Source organism: Micropterus salmoides, unplaced genomic scaffold (assembly GCF_014851395.1).
Source record: "Micropterus salmoides isolate LMB-PRFRI ecotype aquatic unplaced genomic scaffold, ASM1485139v1 Ms_hic_scaffold_10, whole genome shotgun sequence".
In the NCBI taxonomy this organism is placed as follows: domain Eukaryota; kingdom Metazoa; phylum Chordata; class Actinopteri; order Centrarchiformes; family Centrarchidae; genus Micropterus; species Micropterus salmoides.
The window spans coordinates 7,971,477-7,992,133 of NW_024040041.1; the positions used below are offsets into that span (position 1 = coordinate 7,971,477).

At 41.2% G+C, this 20,657-nt stretch overlaps 2 protein-coding genes across 2 annotated transcripts; both read left to right on the forward strand.

Moving 5' to 3' along the window:
• The first annotated feature begins 5,638 nt into the window (after window positions 1-5,638).
• si:ch211-106h11.1 (volume-regulated anion channel subunit LRRC8D) lies at window positions 5,639-13,188 on the forward strand. The gene is made up of 6 exons (XM_038693823.1): window positions 5,639-5,758; window positions 6,568-6,924; window positions 7,876-8,466; window positions 8,606-8,856; window positions 9,869-10,246; window positions 10,407-13,188. The coding sequence occupies exons 2-6, from the start codon at window positions 6,589-6,591 to the stop codon at window positions 11,527-11,529; spliced, it is 2,679 nt and encodes an 892-aa protein (XP_038549751.1). The 5' UTR covers window positions 5,639-5,758; window positions 6,568-6,588; the 3' UTR covers window positions 11,530-13,188.
• Window positions 13,189-14,985: 1,797 nt separating this feature from the next.
• On the forward strand, window positions 14,986-20,366 carry ddx39ab (DEAD (Asp-Glu-Ala-Asp) box polypeptide 39Ab). The gene is made up of 10 exons (XM_038693834.1): window positions 14,986-15,113; window positions 16,075-16,293; window positions 16,658-16,785; window positions 17,347-17,623; window positions 17,754-17,872; window positions 18,034-18,165; window positions 18,623-18,732; window positions 18,938-19,082; window positions 19,253-19,400; window positions 19,803-20,366. Exons 2-10 carry the CDS (start codon window positions 16,086-16,088, stop codon window positions 19,817-19,819), a joined length of 1,284 nt encoding a protein of 427 aa, XP_038549762.1. The 5' UTR covers window positions 14,986-15,113; window positions 16,075-16,085; the 3' UTR covers window positions 19,820-20,366.
• The last annotated feature ends 291 nt before the right edge of the window (window positions 20,367-20,657 follow it).

The window sequence follows — 20,657 nt, forward strand, 5'->3', positions numbered from 1 at the left end:
AATAACATTAGATGTCATACATGTAACACACACACACATATGCCATTGCAAATTGCAAATCAGTAAAGACTGAACTGATAAATGAACAGATAATGTTACTTTTCTTTGGTTCACTCCGAATTAGATATATTGTTGATGCCAAGAAAGCAACAAAACACATCTAGGTGACTAATATTTGTTATGCCTTTTTGTACATATTGTACTTTTTCAATTTGCCACTCGTGACAATAGTGTAGGTGTTTTGTAGTACAGTAATGTCATTACATCAAATGAATTGTCGTCAATGATCACAGAAAGAGAAACATCACATAAGCAGGCAGGGTCAGGCCGCAGCCTCAGCTCTTTGGTGCTCTCTGTGTAGCTGCTGTGGATGGTTGATTGCTGTGGTTTCAGTCAAGAAACTTGACGAAAGTGCTGTGCCACTTTCTCACGGCCAACAGCTTCTCTATCTTTCTGTCACCAGTTTGCCCCCACCCACCCGTTTAACACTCATTTCCTCAGACCTTTTCAACTTTCGCTCACTTTGGTTGGCAAAAGAGTGAGGGTTAGGGACAGTGCAGGACTTTCTTTTCCTTGTTAGGCGAGGGAAAGAAAATCAAAAAAGTCTGAGAGCTTAGTCAGATTTTAATGTTGATAATGTACTAAATGCGTAATCATTTAATTTGACGTCACAAAGTAACTGATATATACTGTAAAAGAGAAACAGTACTGACAGAAATTGTTTTGCAATACATGACCTGTAAACAATAAATCTATATTTACTTTACTGTGGACTGTACTGCCTCTGAATATGGCACTATATCACCGGGTCATGTACAATCGCACAGCCACAACATGGTATGTGCCTCCCACTGAACCGGAAACAAGAAGTTTGCTCAGCTATTTTCTTTCTATGTTACAGCTTATCACTTCCTCCTACTCTTTTCAATCAATTGCTGTCAGATTGAAATCATCACAGATTCAGATTAAAATCAGTTGTAATGTTTTCTATCAAAGGTGCTGAAGAAAAACATTTTCCAGTCATGAAGTACTTTCCCACAGGTGTCTATGAAAAGAAAATAGTTGCATAAATATGCTCCTTTCTTTATATATTGATGATTGATGATGATGATATCTTCTAAAATTCAGCCTACAGATGGGCATCCCCACTCCTACACGAAGCCAGCCGAGTTTTGTATCACTCTCATAATGCAGGGTTACAGAAAGGTAAAGGGGTGTGAGAACTCCAAAATTACACGGTACCCAAGACAGCTACTGCCTACACCTTCAAAACTGGTGGTGGTGGAATACATAGAGAGCCTAAATATATAACCATAAGCCCAAATCTTGATATCAAGAAAGATGCCCTCATTCAAAACACTTGAGTCTCTATAGCCATGCCAGCTGCTCTGTGAGGCTATACTTGCTGACATGCTGGTGTTTAGCAGGTATACAGTGTGTATGCCATGTTTAGCATATAAGCATGCTAACAGTTTCTAATTAGCATGAAACTTCATCCAGAAACACATTGCGTTGACCAATTCAAGCACAGATTAAAGAGAGATTGCTTTGGGGCTAAGGAAAGAGAGTGTTGTATGCTGAAAGATGGTAAAGCCCCTTGAGGCAAATTAATATTAAATTAATAAAAATAGATTTTTTAAAGTGAACAACTTGTTGTTTATCTCAACATCATCACGATAAAATTATATAGTAAGTATCACCCTTCCACAGTTGTAAAATTGTCTCATAGCTTGTGCAGTCCTTTGGCACATGATAAACCCAAATTCAAGCAATAGTAAGACATCTTGCCAAAAGACAGATGAGAAGATTTAGGCTATACCTCTCTTACCAGTGCAGTAACTGTAAAGCTACAGCTAGCAGAGCGATAGCTTGGTCTTCGTAGCTGGAAGACTGGAAACAAGGGGAAACACCCTGCCACCGTCCAAAAGTAACAAAATCCACTGAATAACACATCCAAAGCTCACTAATTAACATGTTATGACTCATTTTATCATCGTATTTATATTGATGTGCATGTTTTGTGTTGATTGTTGTTTTGAATATAAAAAAAAGAAAATTCAAGATCCAAACAACCTCATGTTCAGACCAATTCCTCACCACAATCCATACATAGTAGTAAGTAGGTTTTCGGGCAGCATTTCTGCTAAATGAGTGTTAATGCCTAAACTAGTTAGGCATCAACATAACATGTGTAACGTAAACTGTTTGTTAAAATATATGAACCATTTCAAAAGCTGAGGTCTGTGGAATGCTTATGATGTTTTTTCACAACATGGACGTGTGAATCCTGTCATAACACAACCCCACCCAAAACATCTATCTGGACATGGTTGTGTGAGTGTGTGTATGCACATTGCAAATGAAGAGGTGTGAAGCCACAAGCCCTTTTCACAGCAGAATTCTGAAACCGAGCGTGTTGATAGGATATCTGCCCCTTGTTATGTTGGGCTTGCCACACCACAGCCCTGCTGTCTAATTTTAAAATTATATTTCCCGCAAGAGATACTGAGAACTCAATCTGTATCTTTTGTAGTGAGATCATGTAGCCTTTAAGTTCTTCTTAAAAAAAACCCACAATAATAAGGCACTTGATCAAGCAAAGAGATAAACTATATCATGCTCTCTGTGATGACTTTTTAGTAAAATAATCACTTGTTTAATAGAGTTATAGTTGACGCATTTAGTTTGAAGGAATAGTTTTAAAATACATTTCTTCACTTTCCTGCAGAGAGTTGGATGAGAATATTGATAGCACTCTCATGTTGGTTGATATGGACCCTCTACCAGGAGGCAATCAGTTTAGCTCACCATAAAGCTAAGAAATATTTACAGGACGTAACTCCCCATAAAACCTCTTCATATTTTTACATGTGTGTGTACATATTAAACAAAGGAGAAATACTGTGCTAATAACTAAGGTTTATAGTTGTTAGTAGGCATATTTTCGGCCAAGCTTGCGACAAGGCTCTAGGGATGGCAATGTTCTGTGTGCTCCGTACCTGTTGGATGTGTAAAGATGTTTGTTAATACTTTAGCCATATTTAATGCAACTTTAGGTCAGTAGCAGTTAAAGATAGCTTAAAGTTGAAGTTGAGTTTCATTAGCTCAAAAAAATAAAATAAATCTAAAAATAAAATGTTTCTTGCAAAATCCAAGTGTCATTTTAGTTGCTGATGTCTGTTGCCTTTATATATGTGCTGAAACAGCACTGTTTTGATGTTGCCTAATGTACCTGCCTATTTTCAGGGTAGTTTGCCGTTCTGTTGGTCATTGGTCCTTCCACCAATGGTAGGACAGTAATCACAGATCAGTTTTTATGTATGAATTTGCAGTTCTAATATGAAAAAAAACAACACTATTTTCTGATTCTTTTTTACTGGGAACGGGAGTCACTCTTCCATGATTGGGACAGGAGTATTTTTGTTTCTCATACCACTTGAATCCAAAAGCAGAGGTGATGTCAAACCTGATAATCCAAATGGTGAGATAAAAGATAACATCCATAAAAATGATAACGTCCATAAAAAAATATATATATATACAAAAGCAGGCTTAAACGCAACAAAGGCAAGGCAACTGGCAGGAACATACCCCACCAGGTAGACAGCGCAACAATAAGCTACAACTGACCAACACAGACTTAACTGAACAGAGGTTTTATATAGAAGTGCAAACTAGAAAGGAGGGAAAGACACCGGGTGCAACACATCAGGGTAATCAGGCAGACTGAACAAAAGACAAGTAGGTAACAGGAACTAAAACCCACAACATAGAACAGATACAGGACCTAATAATCAAACACAGGATATGTGTGTGTGGTATCAAAACATAAAGCAGGCCAAACTAACCACAACACTGACTTAAACCACGGATCAATACACCTATTACGGAGTGGGCCAACCAAATACAAAGTACAAACAACAGATTCAGACCAGGTTCGTGCCAAGTGTTTAAAACCCTTGTGTTTCTCATTTCTGTGTGTTTTTACCATCTTATCTTGTCTTTCTATCCTATCTAATATGTCTCATATATGTAATACCTCCTTATCTTATATGTTATTTTATGTTGTGTATGATCTTTGAGTCACATTGAGTCTATGCATGTTGTATGAAATATGCTACATAAATAAACTTGACTTCGCTTGACTTGCACTGTGATTTTTTTGTGCAGTTTATCAGATACTTAAGATAGCACTTAGTTACAGCAGATGTTTTTTGATGCTGTTTTAAGATATAACAGCGCTCTATACGTATGTAGTATATAGTGGACTTGGCTTTGTATGTAGCTGTAGATAGTGATAATACATTATCTAAGCAGTCGTCCCTGCCCCTCACAGTTACACCTTCACACTTTATCTTGAGATTTTGTCTCTGTGGCTACAGTAAATGCCAAGCTTACTCACACTGCTGCAGCTACCACACCACTTCTTTACTCTCTAAAACCCCATACTCCACAACCCCCAACGCACTCCATCATACACACACACACACACACACACACACACACACATTTTCACACTCATACACACAGAAAATACACACACCATCTGTGTAAAGTAGATCCCTTTGTGGTTCATTGTCAGTTTGAGTCTTTGCTCCAGATTCTTCTTGGCCCAAATAAAAAAAGAAAACACACACACTGAGTTATATATGGCCCTACCCTGTACTTACACAGACACACACACACACAAACAATCAATTTAATAACTTTACTGTCATCGGGTCTCTGTAACCTTTAACCTCTTAGGAAACTAATCTGGTTTCTCTACAGAAGCACACATCTATCTACCCATAAAGAGGTAGTAAGAGTAGTGCGCCATCAAGAGCAACATCAACTGGATCAGAGATGTGGAGTCAAATGCTGCTTTGTAACTCACAGTTTAGCAACTTCAGCAGCCCCTGCTGGATAATACTGGACACAATGTTCTGTAGGGAACAACTTGCACCTGAAAAGAAGTTAGAGCAGTGGTAATCCAAATTTAGCAGCAAACATCTATGGTTAATTTTATAACACAGGAAATATTTTATTGTGGTTTAATGTATTTTATCCAAGTTATGGAAGTTTATGTCTAACTTCAATGGAAAGTTTGTTAAACAGTCTCAACTAACATTTCATGGAAAGTACTTACTCAAGTACTGTATAACTTTTAAGTATTGAACTATACTAGGTATTGCTACCTTATACTTATAGATAGACATTTCAGATGACAATAGTCTACTCTTTTCACCTCATGTATGTGACCACTGTTACTACTTTAATCCATATTAGTGTATCACATACAAAGCTTATAGATAAGTATACATAAAATAGGCTATATATGATGAAATGTTAGCGATTAAACCACCCAACAGTAGATAAATAAGGTAAAGTTAACTCCACCTACACCAGCTGCTACACTGAACCTCTGAAAGGGGCCATTCTGCACAAAAAGCCTTTTTTTTCTTGTGACTGTTTTTTGTCTAATATGCGTCTTATGTGTTCCTCAGAGTCAGTGCCGAAGGGGTTAAAGGGTGCCGGCGTGCACCCAGCGGGTCTTGAACGGGCTTCTAGTGCTGAATTAGATTTTTCAGCCACTCATCCTCCACTGCCATGGCAACCGGTGAAAAGCTGTGTGTCGGCCAGCTGAGGAGGGGTTTGTTGTAAGTTTCAGGAGTTTTTCACAGCAGAACCAGACAGCGCCGGAATGAAGTTTCTGTGAGGCGGCTCTGAGCTGATCAGAGGAGAGGGAGAAAAGCAGGAGGACAAGTTATTTACCCCGGTAGGTGAAAGTTAGTCCTTGGCTGTAAAAAAAAAAAAAACCTATGATGTTTTGTTCAGTTCTGATTTGTGTTTTTGGCAAGAAGTAGACTAAATTGTGGATTTAATTTAGTCAAGTGTTGTTTGTACTATTTTAGTAAGTTTACTCTTGACCACTATGACCACTGATCAAAAGATTTTTAAAGGTCCAATTGACATTGAAATGAAAGCTAAGAAAATGTATGTTTCTTTAAATGGTCTCCTTTATGGAATTTCAATTTCAACCAAGCTTTATCTGTGACATGTCCACTTGAAACTCTTGCTTAAAGCCCCTAAAAACTTCATTCATAAGAAATTCCTAGCCAGTATGCAAAAATCAAAGCTCAAGTTTGGAAAATTATCTTCCTTATTTATAAAGCAAACAGCCTCACAACATAAACATTGCTAAATCCTGATTTGTGCAGGGAAACACATGACATCACCTTTTTCAAAGAAAGGACAGAAACACCTACTGTAGATGTTTCTGTCTGTGGTCACTGACAGTAGTTCAGTTACTGTTACTAAAACTGGTGGCTTGGAACCCATAATCATTAGACAGGGTCGTAAAATGTAATATTTGCTATTGCAGAAGCTGGTGGCCAGTAGTGTCTAGATCTGCCTGTCCTAACATACGCTGCTAACAACTGTGCTGCGCATTTTTTCCATCGTTGATCCTCTAATGTCACAGAAAGTGACGGGTGACCAATTTTGGTTCATCTCTTTGCACATCACTACAGTAGTTTATGTGCATAACCCAGATCTTTCTTCACCATTTCACTATTGTTTTTACAGTCATCCTTGTTGGAGGTCGCCATGTTTTCCCTGTCGGAGCTGGTGCCTCTGAACCAGCATCAGTGCAGGTCTAAACTGCTGAAGCCCTGGTGGGAGGTCTTCATGGACTACCTGGTGGTCTTGATGCTGTTGGCATCTGTCCTAGCTTGTACTGAGCAGCTGTCCAGGGACCGAGTGGTGTGTATTCCTTTGGATCCACTTGTCACTATAAATACTAGTGATAGAGAGGATGTGGCACTGGCTCCTTCTTCAAAGCCCCCAACCCACATTCCACGCGATGTCAGCCCAAAGCTTCCTTCTACAGCCCGGGGTCGACGCACGCATCTGGTCTACCAGCAGTACGTTTACATTAGCCAGGTACAGTAAAACTGGCCTGAGTTGCCTTTGCCAATAAAAATGATGCAACAATTAAAATACTGATTGCTAGATCCATTGAAGCAGCTATAATCAATATTTATTAACCATGGATCACATTGTATGCAAAAGGAGTCATTCATAATGAGGAACCCACAAAGAACTACCTCCTGACTTTGCAGTTCCCCTCAACTTCACAGAGCATTAATGCAACTTTTACCTCATTGTTTTGTCCAAGTAAGGTTGAAAAGAAGGGCAACTGGACTTGGTTGAAGATACTCGAAGACTTTTTGTATCTAATCAAAGGGGCTTCTTCAGTTCTGACTGACCAATATTTAACCTCTGTGGGGTTGTTGTGAAGATGATCTATACCTCTGGTTTGTTACTGCTCCTGGCTGTTAACAACAGTTGTTATGGTCATTGGAGACACCAGAGGCCAAGTTTCCAAAGTCATCTCTTCCCAGGAAACTAAACAAATTTTCACTTTTGGCCTCGGGGGAGGATACCAACAATTGTCGTTCAGACTTTTCCTCAAGTGTCTCAAATGACCATGATGACTGTCTTTACAACATCCAGGACCACTAACGAACCAGTGGTATTGATCATCTTCACATCAACCCCACAGAAGTCCCCCTTTTTTTAACCTACTCCTACTGGATAACTATGACCTGCATGACTGAGAACCTTCACAGACATCTCATTGTTTTGAGCTACGGTTCTGGCTCACTCTCACTTGTCTCATAGTGTTGTGTAAGGCTAGGCAGCTGTTTTCAGCAAAAAAATCTCTAAAATTTACTGTTAACCACCAGCCCTTAAATTCATCAAGTGGTCAGGCATAGATGTGGATGTGTGAATAAGCACATAAAATGTTTGCTTACACGTTCAAGTTCAACTTTGAAGTGGTCAAAAAATAAATGATTGCAAGTTTAAGTGTCTGCCTATTCATCTATCTAGGTGTGCTACCATGAGGCTTTGCCTTTGTGCTCCCGCTTCTTCCCCTACATGGCCTTGCTGCAGTCTCTAGTACTGGTAGCCAGCGGCTTCTTCTGGCTCCATTTCCCCCACACCTCCGCCCGCATAGAGCACTTCCTGGCCATCTTGGCAAAATGCTGCGAGTCACCCTGGACATCTCAGGCCCTGTCCCATGCCGCCCGACAGGAGAACATCCAAGACAAGGAGGTGATGGAGGAGAGACGTGCACCCCAACATCCTCCCTCTTCAACTTCATCTTCACCCCCGGTGACCCGCACGAGACGATCAAGCTCAGGCTCGGAGTCACACAGCCCGCTTTTGAAGAGGTCAGATAATGCATCCTCAGCCACCCCTCCTTCCCCGTGCCCTTCCACCCTCTCCTGTAACTCCACCATGTCAACTATGTCCCTCGACTACCCGGTGCATTTTCCTTCTTCAAAGCCCTCACTCATGGTTGACAGTCCCAGGCAGGTAATCAGTCTGGATAAAAGTGATAGGGAACAGGCCAGGGCGCTGTTCGAAAGGGTGCGGAAGTTTCGGTCCCACTGCGAAAGCTCAGATGTCATCTATAAGGTGAGAGACCCTCTAATCTACTTTGTTGTTTGTCTGATGAGCCCTTTCCTTTTAATATGTACTGTTATGGGACGTTATATTTATAGCAATAGTATGTACGATGTTAATTTATTCATAATACCCCATTTCATCCATTCAGGTCTACTTGGCTCAGACAATATTCAAATTGTTGATGGTAATGCTGATCGTGAGTTACACCATCCCTCTTCTCAGCTCCTTCTCCTTCACCCATACCTGTCACCCTAAGGAGCATGCCTTGGTGGGCTATATTACCTTTGAGTGTATCCATGTGCTCTCCTCCCTTCTACACAAACTGCTGGTTACTTACCTGGCCCTACTGGGGCTGTACGGCCTGCTGAACTTTTACACCCTCATTTGGATTTTACACAGGTCAGTGCATTCATGGACTGCATAAAGGGATGTATGTGTTTGTGCTGTACTGTTTGCTAACATTTTAAAGCTGCACTAATCAATATTTTTTACATTAACAAACATTAAAATGACTAAGTGGAAGGGGAAGGGGAACCCAGTCTCTCTCAACTCTGCAGTTTCCCTCAGCTCTGCAGAGTTTTTAGCATCTTTCAGCACATTGTTTTGGTCTTTTGGAAAATTTACTGTTTTGGTTTACTCTCACCGACATCTGTTTTCAGCAAATAAAGCCCTGATATACCCACGATACCTTCCCTAGACTAAATGTTAGACATCCAAAGTTAACGACTAGCTGGTGAACATAGTGGAGCATTTAGCAGCTACAGAGCAAGATATTTCCCTGATGAAATTGGTGAAGACCAAAACAGAGCTAAAAGGACATTCATCTAAATACTGTTGTTCCTCCACATCTGCTGGATACGTAAAAGAACGGTTATAAAGCAATAGTCTGCTAAGATATTTGTCATGTTGACTTTATTAGCTGATGATATGTCAATGTTGTGTTTACAACAATTAATGCATTAACAACTTTAGCTTTTGTCCAAGAACCATAACAATTTGCACACTTTAGTCCATTTACAACAAACCTTTTACACAAGTTTTCATTTATTTAAGATCTCCACAATTCAAACTGCACTAAAATAACAAAACTGACCGAGACTTATCTGCAGCAATTTGTAGTAAAGGAGTAGTACAGAAAGAGAGGGGGAGACTATGTATGTACAGGATTTGTTGGGTTAAACAGGCTTATGAATACATCATTTGTCACATTGTTTGACCAAGATAACTTGGGACTTTAAATAGACTACACAGGCTGTGCTTGTTCCAAGGACCTTTAAACAGAGTAATGCCCATGAGGCTGAGCATACCAGAGACCTGATAATAGGATTACAGTGTAATGCTGTGTTTTGGGCTACAGTATATTCTGTGTGATATATTTCTCATTCTTGATTTTGGTCTGTGCCCTACTTAGCTCTCTACGGCAGTATTCCTTTCTCTCACTGAAGGAGGTGTGCTCCCTGAGAGATGTTCCTGACCTGAGGAATGACCTGGCTTTCCTTTTACACATGTTAGACCAGTACGACCCTTTGCTGGCCCAGCGTCTGTCTGTTTTTTTGTCCCCTGTCAGTGAGAGCAGGCTGCTGGAGGAAAGCTTGGAGAGGCACTGGGGGGAGGAGAAGCTGCGTACCATGACGAGTGTGGATGCAGAAGGCTGCTCCAGACTGCAGCTGGTGGCCCTGCCTCGCCTCCCTCCAGCCCTCTTCACCCTCAGCCAGCTTCAGGTCCTCAAATTGGAACTCATCACAGATGCCAGGTTTTCTGCACAGGTGGCCAACATGACCTCACTCAGGTGAGTTTTATGGTGGTGCAGTCATCCTTCACATATTTTAAACAATACAGATTAAATCAAACGTTCTGGCACGTGCATATTTCTATGTTAGAACGCTGATGTACATTTCTTGTTTTTATAAACATTTAATTACGTCCTTTATTGTTTATTTGCACAACAGGGAGCTCCACCTCTATCACTGCACTGCAGCTGTGAATCCCAGTGCACTTACAGTCTTCCAGGAACGTCTGGAGATCCTCCACCTCACGTTTACTCAGGTGTCAGAAATCCCCAGCTGGGTCCTATCCCTCCGCAGCCTTCATGAGCTCCACCTCTCTGGCCGCCTAAGTAATGATGGTGGGGTGGGCCGCAGCTGGGCATTGGGGAGCCTCCGACAATTACGTCACCTCCGTGTGCTGGTGATTCGAGGAATGTTACAGCGGATCCCTGGGGAGCTGTGTGAGGTGGCAGGCAGCTTGGTGAGGCTGGAGATCTACAACGAGGGCACCAGGCTGCTTGTACTGACAGGCTTGAAGCGGATGGTGGACCTGACAGAGCTGTTGCTGCAGGACTGCCAGCTAGAGCGATTGCCTTCTGTCCTGTTGGCGCTCACCAACCTGCGGACACTCGACCTACAGCATAATAACTTGAGAACTCTGGAGGAACTGCTCAGCCTGGCTCACCTGAGACGTCTTTCTTGCCTCAGACTTGCCTATAACCGTGTTCTGGCAGTGCCGGCCAGTGTTGGTGTGCTGCGAGGCTTGGAACTCCTAGATCTATCCAACAACCAACTACAGAGCCTGCCCCCAGCCCTCTTCACTCTTCGCCGCCTTCGAAGGCTCTTGCTGGCAGGTAACCTGCTAGAGGAGCTGCCTGCAGAGGTAAAGGCACTGCAGCTGCTTACAGAGCTGGACCTCAGTGGGAACAGGGTAGATAGTCTCCCCCCTGAGCTATTCAATTGCTGTTTGGAGCTACACATCCTTAATGTGGCTTACAACTCTCTTAGTTCATTACCCAGGGCAATTTCTGCTTTAAGTCAGTTGTGCAGGTTGGACTTGCGCAGTAACAGTCTAGAGGAACTGCCAACTGAATTGGGCTGCTGCTCAGGGCTGCGTGGAGGTGGTCTCCTGGTGGAAGACTGGCTGTTTCTTTCTTTGCCTCCCCATGTCAGAGACTTCCTAAGCCGTTCTTGTCCCCAGTCTGGTACATCCTCAGAGGGTTATTCCCGGCCAGAGTCCGACAGTTTTCCATATTTCTCTCCTACACAGTGGAGCTTCTCTTCTGCTCTGGAATCACAGATATAAAACTAATCACTATATATTACTGCTAACAGTATCCTAACACTAGTGTTCTGCTAGTGAGGCCTTTTTGTACCTAATGATATATTGTGATACTTTTAAATAAGTTTTTTTTAGCTTTTCTTTAAAAATGTAGTTTTCCTTTTGGTCCTGTGACCAACAAGCACCTTGACTGTGAGGCCTAAACAATCATCATTGCTGCATTTATATTTGTTGCTATTCCACACATAGTGTCAACAATGGCTTGCAGGAAGATTAAAAATAGGCATTTGCAAATTTACAAAACAATGAGCTGAATAAAACAAAGTTACACTGAGTATAAATGATTTGTCGTTAATGGCCTAAAACATGCTAAATACACCACCACTATAAATCTCAGTTCTATTTTAAAATCTTTACAGAAATTGTTGCTCTACTGTTGACATCTTGTTATTGCTGGAATGCACCATGAAAGAGGAAACTGTCTGCATCTGTTGTATGGTTGATAATGGTTATTAAGGGGAAATAACATTTTAATCAGAAACATTCACAAAGGTAATATTTTTTGCAGGGCTGTTTCTCTATATATCTTTCCAAATGATAATAACAGATTTTAAAGGACAGTACCACCCCAACCAAATCATGTTCACTTTGCTGAGATATAGAAGTTTCTGCTGCCGTACCACCAGGCTGCAGGGCAACTTTCCACCCCAGCCTGCAAACTCAAATACCTCCTTACTGCTCCATTGAATATAGTTCATTTATGTTTACCATTTTATAATTGCTCTTGTATTGCTGTATTGCTTCTACTACTTAGTAGAAGTGAGTTAGACACTCAAATTCACTTTACAGTTGTTTTTAATGTGACAAATAAAATCTACTTTCTATATATATATAAATAATATAATAGAGCAAAGGTTCATGTGGTTTGATAGCGAAGTGTATATTATTAATTCAGAAATTAGTAATAATATGAGTATGAACACCATTATTGAAACAGCTAAAGAAAGATATCAGTATGAAAATCTGAATTATTCCTACTTAAGAATGTGCAGTTGTAGTCTCTAACTGTGACCACTAGAGGACAATAAACATGATAATTTCTTAATAATTTCTGTTGCTCTGTTTTATTTTTTGATTGCTCCTGTTTGGCCACTTTATTATGAAAATTAAAACTCCTTACTAAGATCAAGATTAAACTTTATTCTCCCCAAAGGACAATTATTTTCACAGCACTGCACATTAGTGTTAATTTTGTCATTTTAAAATGTAGTATTAGTCTTGGTCCTGTGTCAAATAGTCCACTGTATACTATTTTTTTTTTTATCAAGTTTTAGTTGACTAAAAGTCTGGGTATTTCAGTCTGATCTTTGTTATAGAAGAAAATTGTGTCCTCTTACTTTTAACCCTTATGTATGTTCTTTTACTATTATTATTATTGTTACTATTATTGTTATGTCTTATAGATATATATGTATTTTGTTTTTATCCTTTCCCTTTTCTATACCCCTTGGGTTAGTCCATCCACATTTGGGTTGAATATTCATTCAAGGCTGGGAGAGGATCTCTGTTCCCCAAAACATAGAAACCTAGACTGTGTAAATGATTATGCATCCCTTTGCTTAGGGCCAGACACCCGAAGCTGCCCTAGGCAGCAGGTCTCTAGTTGTATATGTGTGTTAGTAGTTCTCTGTTTATTCTCTTTGATTAATAAATTCTTCAAAGACAACGGTTGGTTGTTACTCAATTATTTTCTTAATCTCTCACTGTATTTGAAATGGGACAAAATATCTAAGCACCTCTTTCTCCCTAGCATGTTGTGTTCATCACCAGAGTTTGCATCCTCGACAGTACAGTAACGTTTTCCTCTCATACCAGGCGTTGCCCCGGTCGGACAGCATTCATAGCACAGGAAGAAAAAAATATCACTGAATGACTACTGTTCAAGTGAAAATTTAGAGGGAGAAAATATGGCCTGTAATATTTTGTCCCCTCATTATACTGACAAAAAGAAAGAGAGATTTTATTAACGTTTTTATTTTATGAAGTACATTTTAGTGTCGTCACAGTCAGTGTTTAAGTAGCCTACATTGTAGCTGTCTCGTCATTGTCTCGTTTTTGTCAGGGAAAATAAGGTCATTATATTTCGTTTTGTTTCGTCTGACGATAGTAACATGTCTGTACATCACTATCGTGGCCATCTTACAATGACAAAGTTCAAGGCCGCTAATGTGCAAGTAGTCTATCTTAGCCTGATTCGTGTTGTGCCAGGCAGGACAGATGAGAGCAAGAGTGTCCTCATCGAGACACCTTGTGTAGGGCTGCTATGGCTGCAGGTACCATGTTTTTGCCAAAACGAGCCCTTGCACCTCCGGGACCTGTACCTGTGGCCAGAGGGCAGTAGTGATATTTTACTTGCAACGTGTGTGATGGCCTTACAATTGAGCTCTGAGAGTTTGGATGTGGGCAGCAGGGGGGTAGAACCGGGGGGGAAGGGGACTGCCTATACAGGGCCCTCATGTGAGGCCCACAATAGGGTGACCAGATGAGAATGGGTGAAATTTGGGACGGTGGGTGGGGGTCAATGAACATTAAAACATGTGAAAATCAAAAGACAACGCTAAAATTAAATTAATTATTTTTGTTCATGAAGTCACCTGTCTCTCATTAGGAAAAACACAACAACTGTGGGTAAGTGACAGTGGGTAAATCATAATCTTTCACCTAAATTTTTATTTTATTTTATTTTATTCATGTCATCAGTGTGGTGTCTATCACATCTGTGTGTGCAACACGCATGTCAGATCTCTCCGCCATGGCTGCCTGAAGCTACGCTTTCCCTGTCCTCGCGGCTGTAACTTCCACTAACCACTAGAAAACAAAAAGGGCAAAAGAGGACGAGTGTTACTTTGTGGCTATAACAACGTTGTAGACATATTATTGTTTATTGTTTAATTAGGCTATAATCAAAACTCATGTTCAGTCTAATTTTTGGGACAAACTGGACTGGGGTCAGGACAACTGCTCGTAATTCGGGACTGTCCAGAATTTTTCGGGATGTCTGGTCAGCCTAGCCCACAAAGATACTAGAATGAATAGCCTAGCCATGGATTCATGGAGGGGCCCACAGAGAATGGCTTTGTACATGGTCCAGAATTTTGTGGTACGCCCCTGGTGGGCAGACATATTCTCTTGGCAGTAAGCTATTGGTTATTTGTGTCAGTTTGACCAGTTTTCTAACAGGAAGTGTGTTTAAGAAACAGGTGGAGCAAAGGATGGTTTGAACATTACTGTGGCACAAAATCAGAGGCAGTCGGGGGCGACATAGAGTACTTTGAGTTTAACATGTTTTTGTCTTCCATGTCCCTCGATGGCTTCCATACATACAGTCTAGCGCTGCTGTATGACTGTGTCCCGCTTTTTTCAACTGCGTTGGACTGCGACACACTTTTTGTCCAATCGCTGGCTACATTCGCCGGTGGTTCTCCAGATCCACCAATGATGTCAACGCGCTTTGGCGAAGGCGGGACTTCCGGTTGCTCGTATAAACTATCTGAGGCCTTCCCATGCGGTTTTGATTTGTAACTGGACGCGTAGCTTACACCGTAAAGGTAAGACGGGAACATCATGTTAATTGTAGCTACTCGAGCGTTTTTAATACTTGTAGCAAGTTGAAGAAGTAGTCCTTGATATTTATTTAGCTAAAATCAAGAAGTAGCTATTCCGTAACGTTAGTTAAATAGCTTTCTTAATTCATTGATTCAGGGTACTACTGAGCTAGGTTAGCTAGCGTTTTGTAGTCTAGCATAAGACAACGTTAGCTTAGCCAACCCACCAATCTTCCTCACATTTGTTAATATTCAGTAATTGCGCACTCTTTGTATATTCTACGTAAAACATTCTTTAATATTTCATGTATATCGTTTGCTTATATTATTCGTAAAGCTTAGCTGGTCAACTAGCAGAATAGTTGTTTTAGCGAGCTAGCTTGCCACGCTAGCAACGGTTATGCAACACAATAGCTTTCCAGTGTTGAACACGGCTCAGGAGCTAACCGGTTTGGTTCATCCGAGCGTCGGCTAAAACTTTAAGTCCAGGTTTGGCCAGATATGTGTGCGATATTGTGTTGGGTTTTTTTTTTTAAGAAAGCTTGTTTTATATATTTACATGCAGCACATTGACAATATAATAACTATTACAGTCCTGGTGCGTATACTTGATTTTTGCTACGACGCTAGCATAGCTCACTCACTGGCCTCGCATTTTATAATGGAGTTGCTGGACTGACAAACAATGCTAGTGTATGGTTTACATCAGTATTAATATCACTGTTTAAATAAAAAAACGAATCTATGTTGTGAAAACATGGAGACAAACGGACCTTTCCAACCTTGTACAAACAGGCTAACAGCTACCTTGTGTAGTTAAAAACGCGTGGTAAAACCTGACACAAAGAACGGCAACAACAGGTGGGCGTATTTACCAGCTCATAATGTAAACCCAGCAAGGGGGGTGGGTTCAGCCATGGTAAAAACACTGAAACTGTCTAACAACCAATCTTTGATTTCCCAGTTTTAGACACAATGGCCGAGAACGATGTTGATAACGAGCTGCTGGACTATGAAGAGGATGAAGAGCCTCAAGGAGCCCCTGAGAGTGAGGCGCCGGCAGGCAAGAAGGAGGTGAAGGGTTCCTACGTTTCCATCCACAGTTCGGGCTTCAGAGATTTTCTGCTCAAACCAGAGCTGCTCCGTGCCATCATCGATTGTGGTTTTGAGCATCCGTCTGAAGGTGAGGGGCGTTTGGTTGATTTCACTGTCTGTGAGAACCTTTTTGTCAAATATGGCAAACAGTGGCATGTCCGAGTCGGGTAGTGTTAGTGGAGTTCCTGTGTTCTTTTATTAGGAAGTTGTTGTTTTTTGACACCACACGCTTACTGCACTCAAGTTACTAGCCAGCTTGGGCACTTAGTACCACTGAATAAGTTATCTTCAATTGAGGTCTGTCAAGTTGCTGCTAACTCAACTCCCTTCTGCTACATAGCAGACAATATACATTAATAATAATCAATTATGAAAAATGGTAACCAGAAATATAACAGATAATGTGAATGCACTGGCTAAATCTTTATATTTTTTGTGTGTATCTTGTGCAGTCCAGCATGAATGCATTCCGCAAGCTATCCTGGGCATGGACATCCTGTGCCAAGCCAAATCTGGTATGGGCAAGACGGCTGTGTTTGTGCTGGCCACACTGCAGCAGATTGAACCTGTTGATGGACAGGTTAGTACATACGTTCAACACACACTGTCTATGTGATAAGTAAAGGGAGCATTATCATAGATTGTCAATATCGACAAAAATAGTGCTGTCCTTTTGGCTTACTGTCAGAAACTATTATTTGTATTTTACATTAACATGCATTTGTTCACTCCCTTAAATGTATGTAGTCACAAGCTAATATTCGATCTAGTACACAAAAGTAAACTAAGATTGAATGACTTCCATGTAATTAACCACATTTGTTGGTTAGTAAAAGTCACCTAGGTCTTATAAATGGTAGCATAGTGTGTAGATCTGTCTCACAACAAAGGTTGCACAAACATTACACTAAATTATATTAATAGCGTTACTAGAATGATTTCAAGTCTACGTTTATTTGTTTCCTACCATACATTTCAGTGAATTCAGTGTATTAAGTAGAACCCACACTTCCTGTTTGGACACTGGGAAAAGGGTTGGATCAAAATGTATTACTCTTGCTGTTGTGTCGGGGTATTAGGATATGTGAAATTGGGAGACGTCAAGATGCAGAGTGTCTGAGTCCGTGTTTCTGCTCCTTAGGTGTCTGTATTAGTCATGTGCCACACACGAGAGCTGGCCTTCCAGATCAGTAAAGAGTACGAGCGGTTCTCCAAGTACATGCCCACGGTAAAGGCAGCAGTATTCTTTGGTGGCATGGCCATCAAGAAGGACGAGGAGGTCTTGAAGAAGAACTGTCCTCACATTGTCGTCGGAACGCCAGGCCGCATCCTCGCTCTCATCCGGAACAAGACCCTCACTCTGAAGAACGTTAAGCACTTTGTCCTGGATGAGTGTGACAAAATGTTGGAGCAGCTAGGTGTGTTATTTTGTCAAATATTTACTGACATTTCTTATTTCTCATCAATGTATGTGTATCTGGTGAGGGCACCCACTCTCCTATTTAGTAAGAATCACCTGTGTGACTCGGACATCTTGTTGTGCAACAGATATGAGGCGTGACGTACAGGACATCTTCAGGAATACACCTCATGAGAAGCAGGTCATGATGTTCAGTGCGACACTGAGTAAGGAGATCCGGCCAGTCTGCCGCAAGTTCATGCAGGATGTAAGTGTTCGATTACGTGTTGTTACTTCCCTGAACAGTTTATCGGTATGAAAACTGCTTGTGTGCCATAGCCGCTGCACACTTGAATTTTGCACGCTTCTCACACTTTGCTACTGTAACTAGAAACTCAGTAAGTTTAACTTTTGTCATGTCTCGTACAGCCCATGGAAGTATTTGTGGATGACGAAACCAAACTTACACTCCACGGCCTGCAACAGTACTACTCCAAGCTGAAGGATTGCGAAAAGAACCGCAAGCTCTTTGACCTGCTGGACGTTCTGGAGTTCAACCAGGTAAAGTGATGAAACTATTACATGGTGCATGACTGTCCCAGTAGCATTTGACACATGCGTATAATAACGTATAATTTAGAAAGTTTGTCATAAGTCCATGTGAAATATTTTTAAATCACTAATTGTACTACTTACAAAACTGATGCAATTTTTTTGAGACTATGTAAATACAATTAAACTTATTTAGAAAAAGAAACGTAGTTTGCCATTTTGGGAACTACACTTTTTTTTTCTTGCCAATAGCTAGGTGAGAAGGATACCACTTTCACGTCTGTCTGGAATATATGAATCTTTTCAAACTATTTCACCTACTCACCTTTTTGAAGCTGTTCAGTTGCTGAGATACTTTCCACTGTAATTTCAAATCCCTTAATCAGGATCTGTTGGAGTCTCACTAGTGCATTAGGTCGCTCGCCCATGCATTTGCATGTATTTCAATGCCTTGCTTTGCCCCTAGGTGGTGATCTTTGTCAAGTCAGTCACGCGCTGTGTCGCCCTGGCCCAGCTCCTGCTGGATCAAAACTTTCCTGCCATTGCCATCCACAGGGGAATGGCTCAGGAGGAGAGGTGAGACTCTCACACACATCTAACTCTTACATACCTACTCTCACAAACATGGTCTCTTGAGCTCTGAGTGCTGAGTATGTTTATGGAGCATGTTGGCCACATCATGGCTTCCAAAGGGGGGGATGCAGTCTAGTAATGCCAACAGCAACTGTGTTGATAATTCTCTCGGGCTCTGTCCTGTCTCCTGCCCCTCCTCACTCCACAGGCTGTCTCGCTATCAGCAATTCAAGGACTTCCAAAGGCGGATCCTGGTGGCCACTAACCTCTTCGGCCGAGGCATGGACATTGAGAGGGTCAATATCGTCTTCAACTACGACATGCCAGAAGATTCTGACACCTATCTGCACAGGGTGAGAACTGCAGCTGGACATAACTGCACCCGTTTTTCTCACTAATTTGTTAGATGTAGTGTCTTTGCAACATGTCTGAGTGGCATGCCATGACCTCTGCGTGGTTCTCATTGTGTCATCTGGTGCGTGTTTGGGGTTGAACTCACTCGGGTCTTCTCAACACCCATCAGGTTGCCCGTGCTGGTAGGTTTGGGACCAAAGGCCTGGCTATAACCTTTGTGTCAGACGAGACTGATGCCAAGACTCTGAACAATGTGCAGGACCGCTTTGAGGTCAACGTGGCCGAGCTGCCGGACGAGATTGACATCTCCTCTTACAGTAAGTCTTTGCATGTCAGAATGCCTGCTAAAATGCAGGGATGATCGTTGTTAGTCTCAAAAGCTGATCTGTTGGAATGGTTGTAATTTGTGGATTGGTGAGTTCAAAACAATATGATATTACTGCAAATTGTTGATGATCTATCTCCTGCTGGGCTGTTAATCCAGTGAGATCTAATTGGCTAAAGGTTGACCCACATGTAATTGGCTTGCATATTGAACACTTAGTCATTTTGGCAGCTAAAAACAGCAGTTGCTGCTGCCATGTAACTGGGGCTCGTCAAATGGAAACTGCCCATAGATGCTTAACCTGTTGGTGAAAAGTTGGTATGTTCAGCTGTTGCTCATTGCACGAATCTTTGACACGCTCAACTCATGTCCCTCCTCTGTCCCTCCTTTTTAGTCGAGCAGTCCAGATGAGTCCTCCAGCCAAGCAGAAGTCTCCTCTCCATGGATCTTGTATTTGGAAGTAGAAGTACTTCACTGTTTTGAGCCCTGCTCGTTCCCTGTGTTCACCAAACATTTATTTTATTGTCAGTTTTTGGGGGTGGGGGGGTATGGTCGTTATTTTTTTTTTTTTTTAAATTTGTCTTTTACTGTTTTGTTTTTTTTGCTTGATGAAATTAAAACTTTTTATAAAATGCCATTTTTACTATTGTGGTCTCTTGTAAGGTTTTTTTTTTTTTCTACCCAATTTTCATTGATTTCAATCTCAAGCAGAGCTTCAGGGGAACGTAGGAAAGTAGTTCTGAGGAACATGTAAAAGTGATTTTTAGCCCTTTTGTTTTTTTTTAAAATTTTATTTTAAATGTTCATGCTAGTTTGTAGAAGAACATGTCCCCACCCACCCCACTGAGTTGAACTTTATAAAGTAATCAAGTAAGCATGTGGTGAGTTAAGTACAACAGTTTTAGCTCATGTGGCAGCTGTTTCTTTGAATTTCCAATAAATGAAGTCACCAAGTGGAGTCTTAGTGGTGAATTTGCCAATTCTGATAAGTGTCACTAGCACACTGTATAATGAAACAATTGATGGTTATGTATCTGTTTTGAAGTTTTAAAAAATATTTCACCCAACTACAACCATGTCATTCATTTGTGTGTCTGTTAAACAAGCAAAAAAACTTGAAGATTAAGCAACATCAGTATTCCACTACAAGCAGCCTGGTAATGGTTTTGCAATGATGGGTTTTTAGTTGCACTGGTGGCATGGTGCTGTCAGTCCACCGCTGTGGGTAGACATTTGTGGCCCCCAGAGG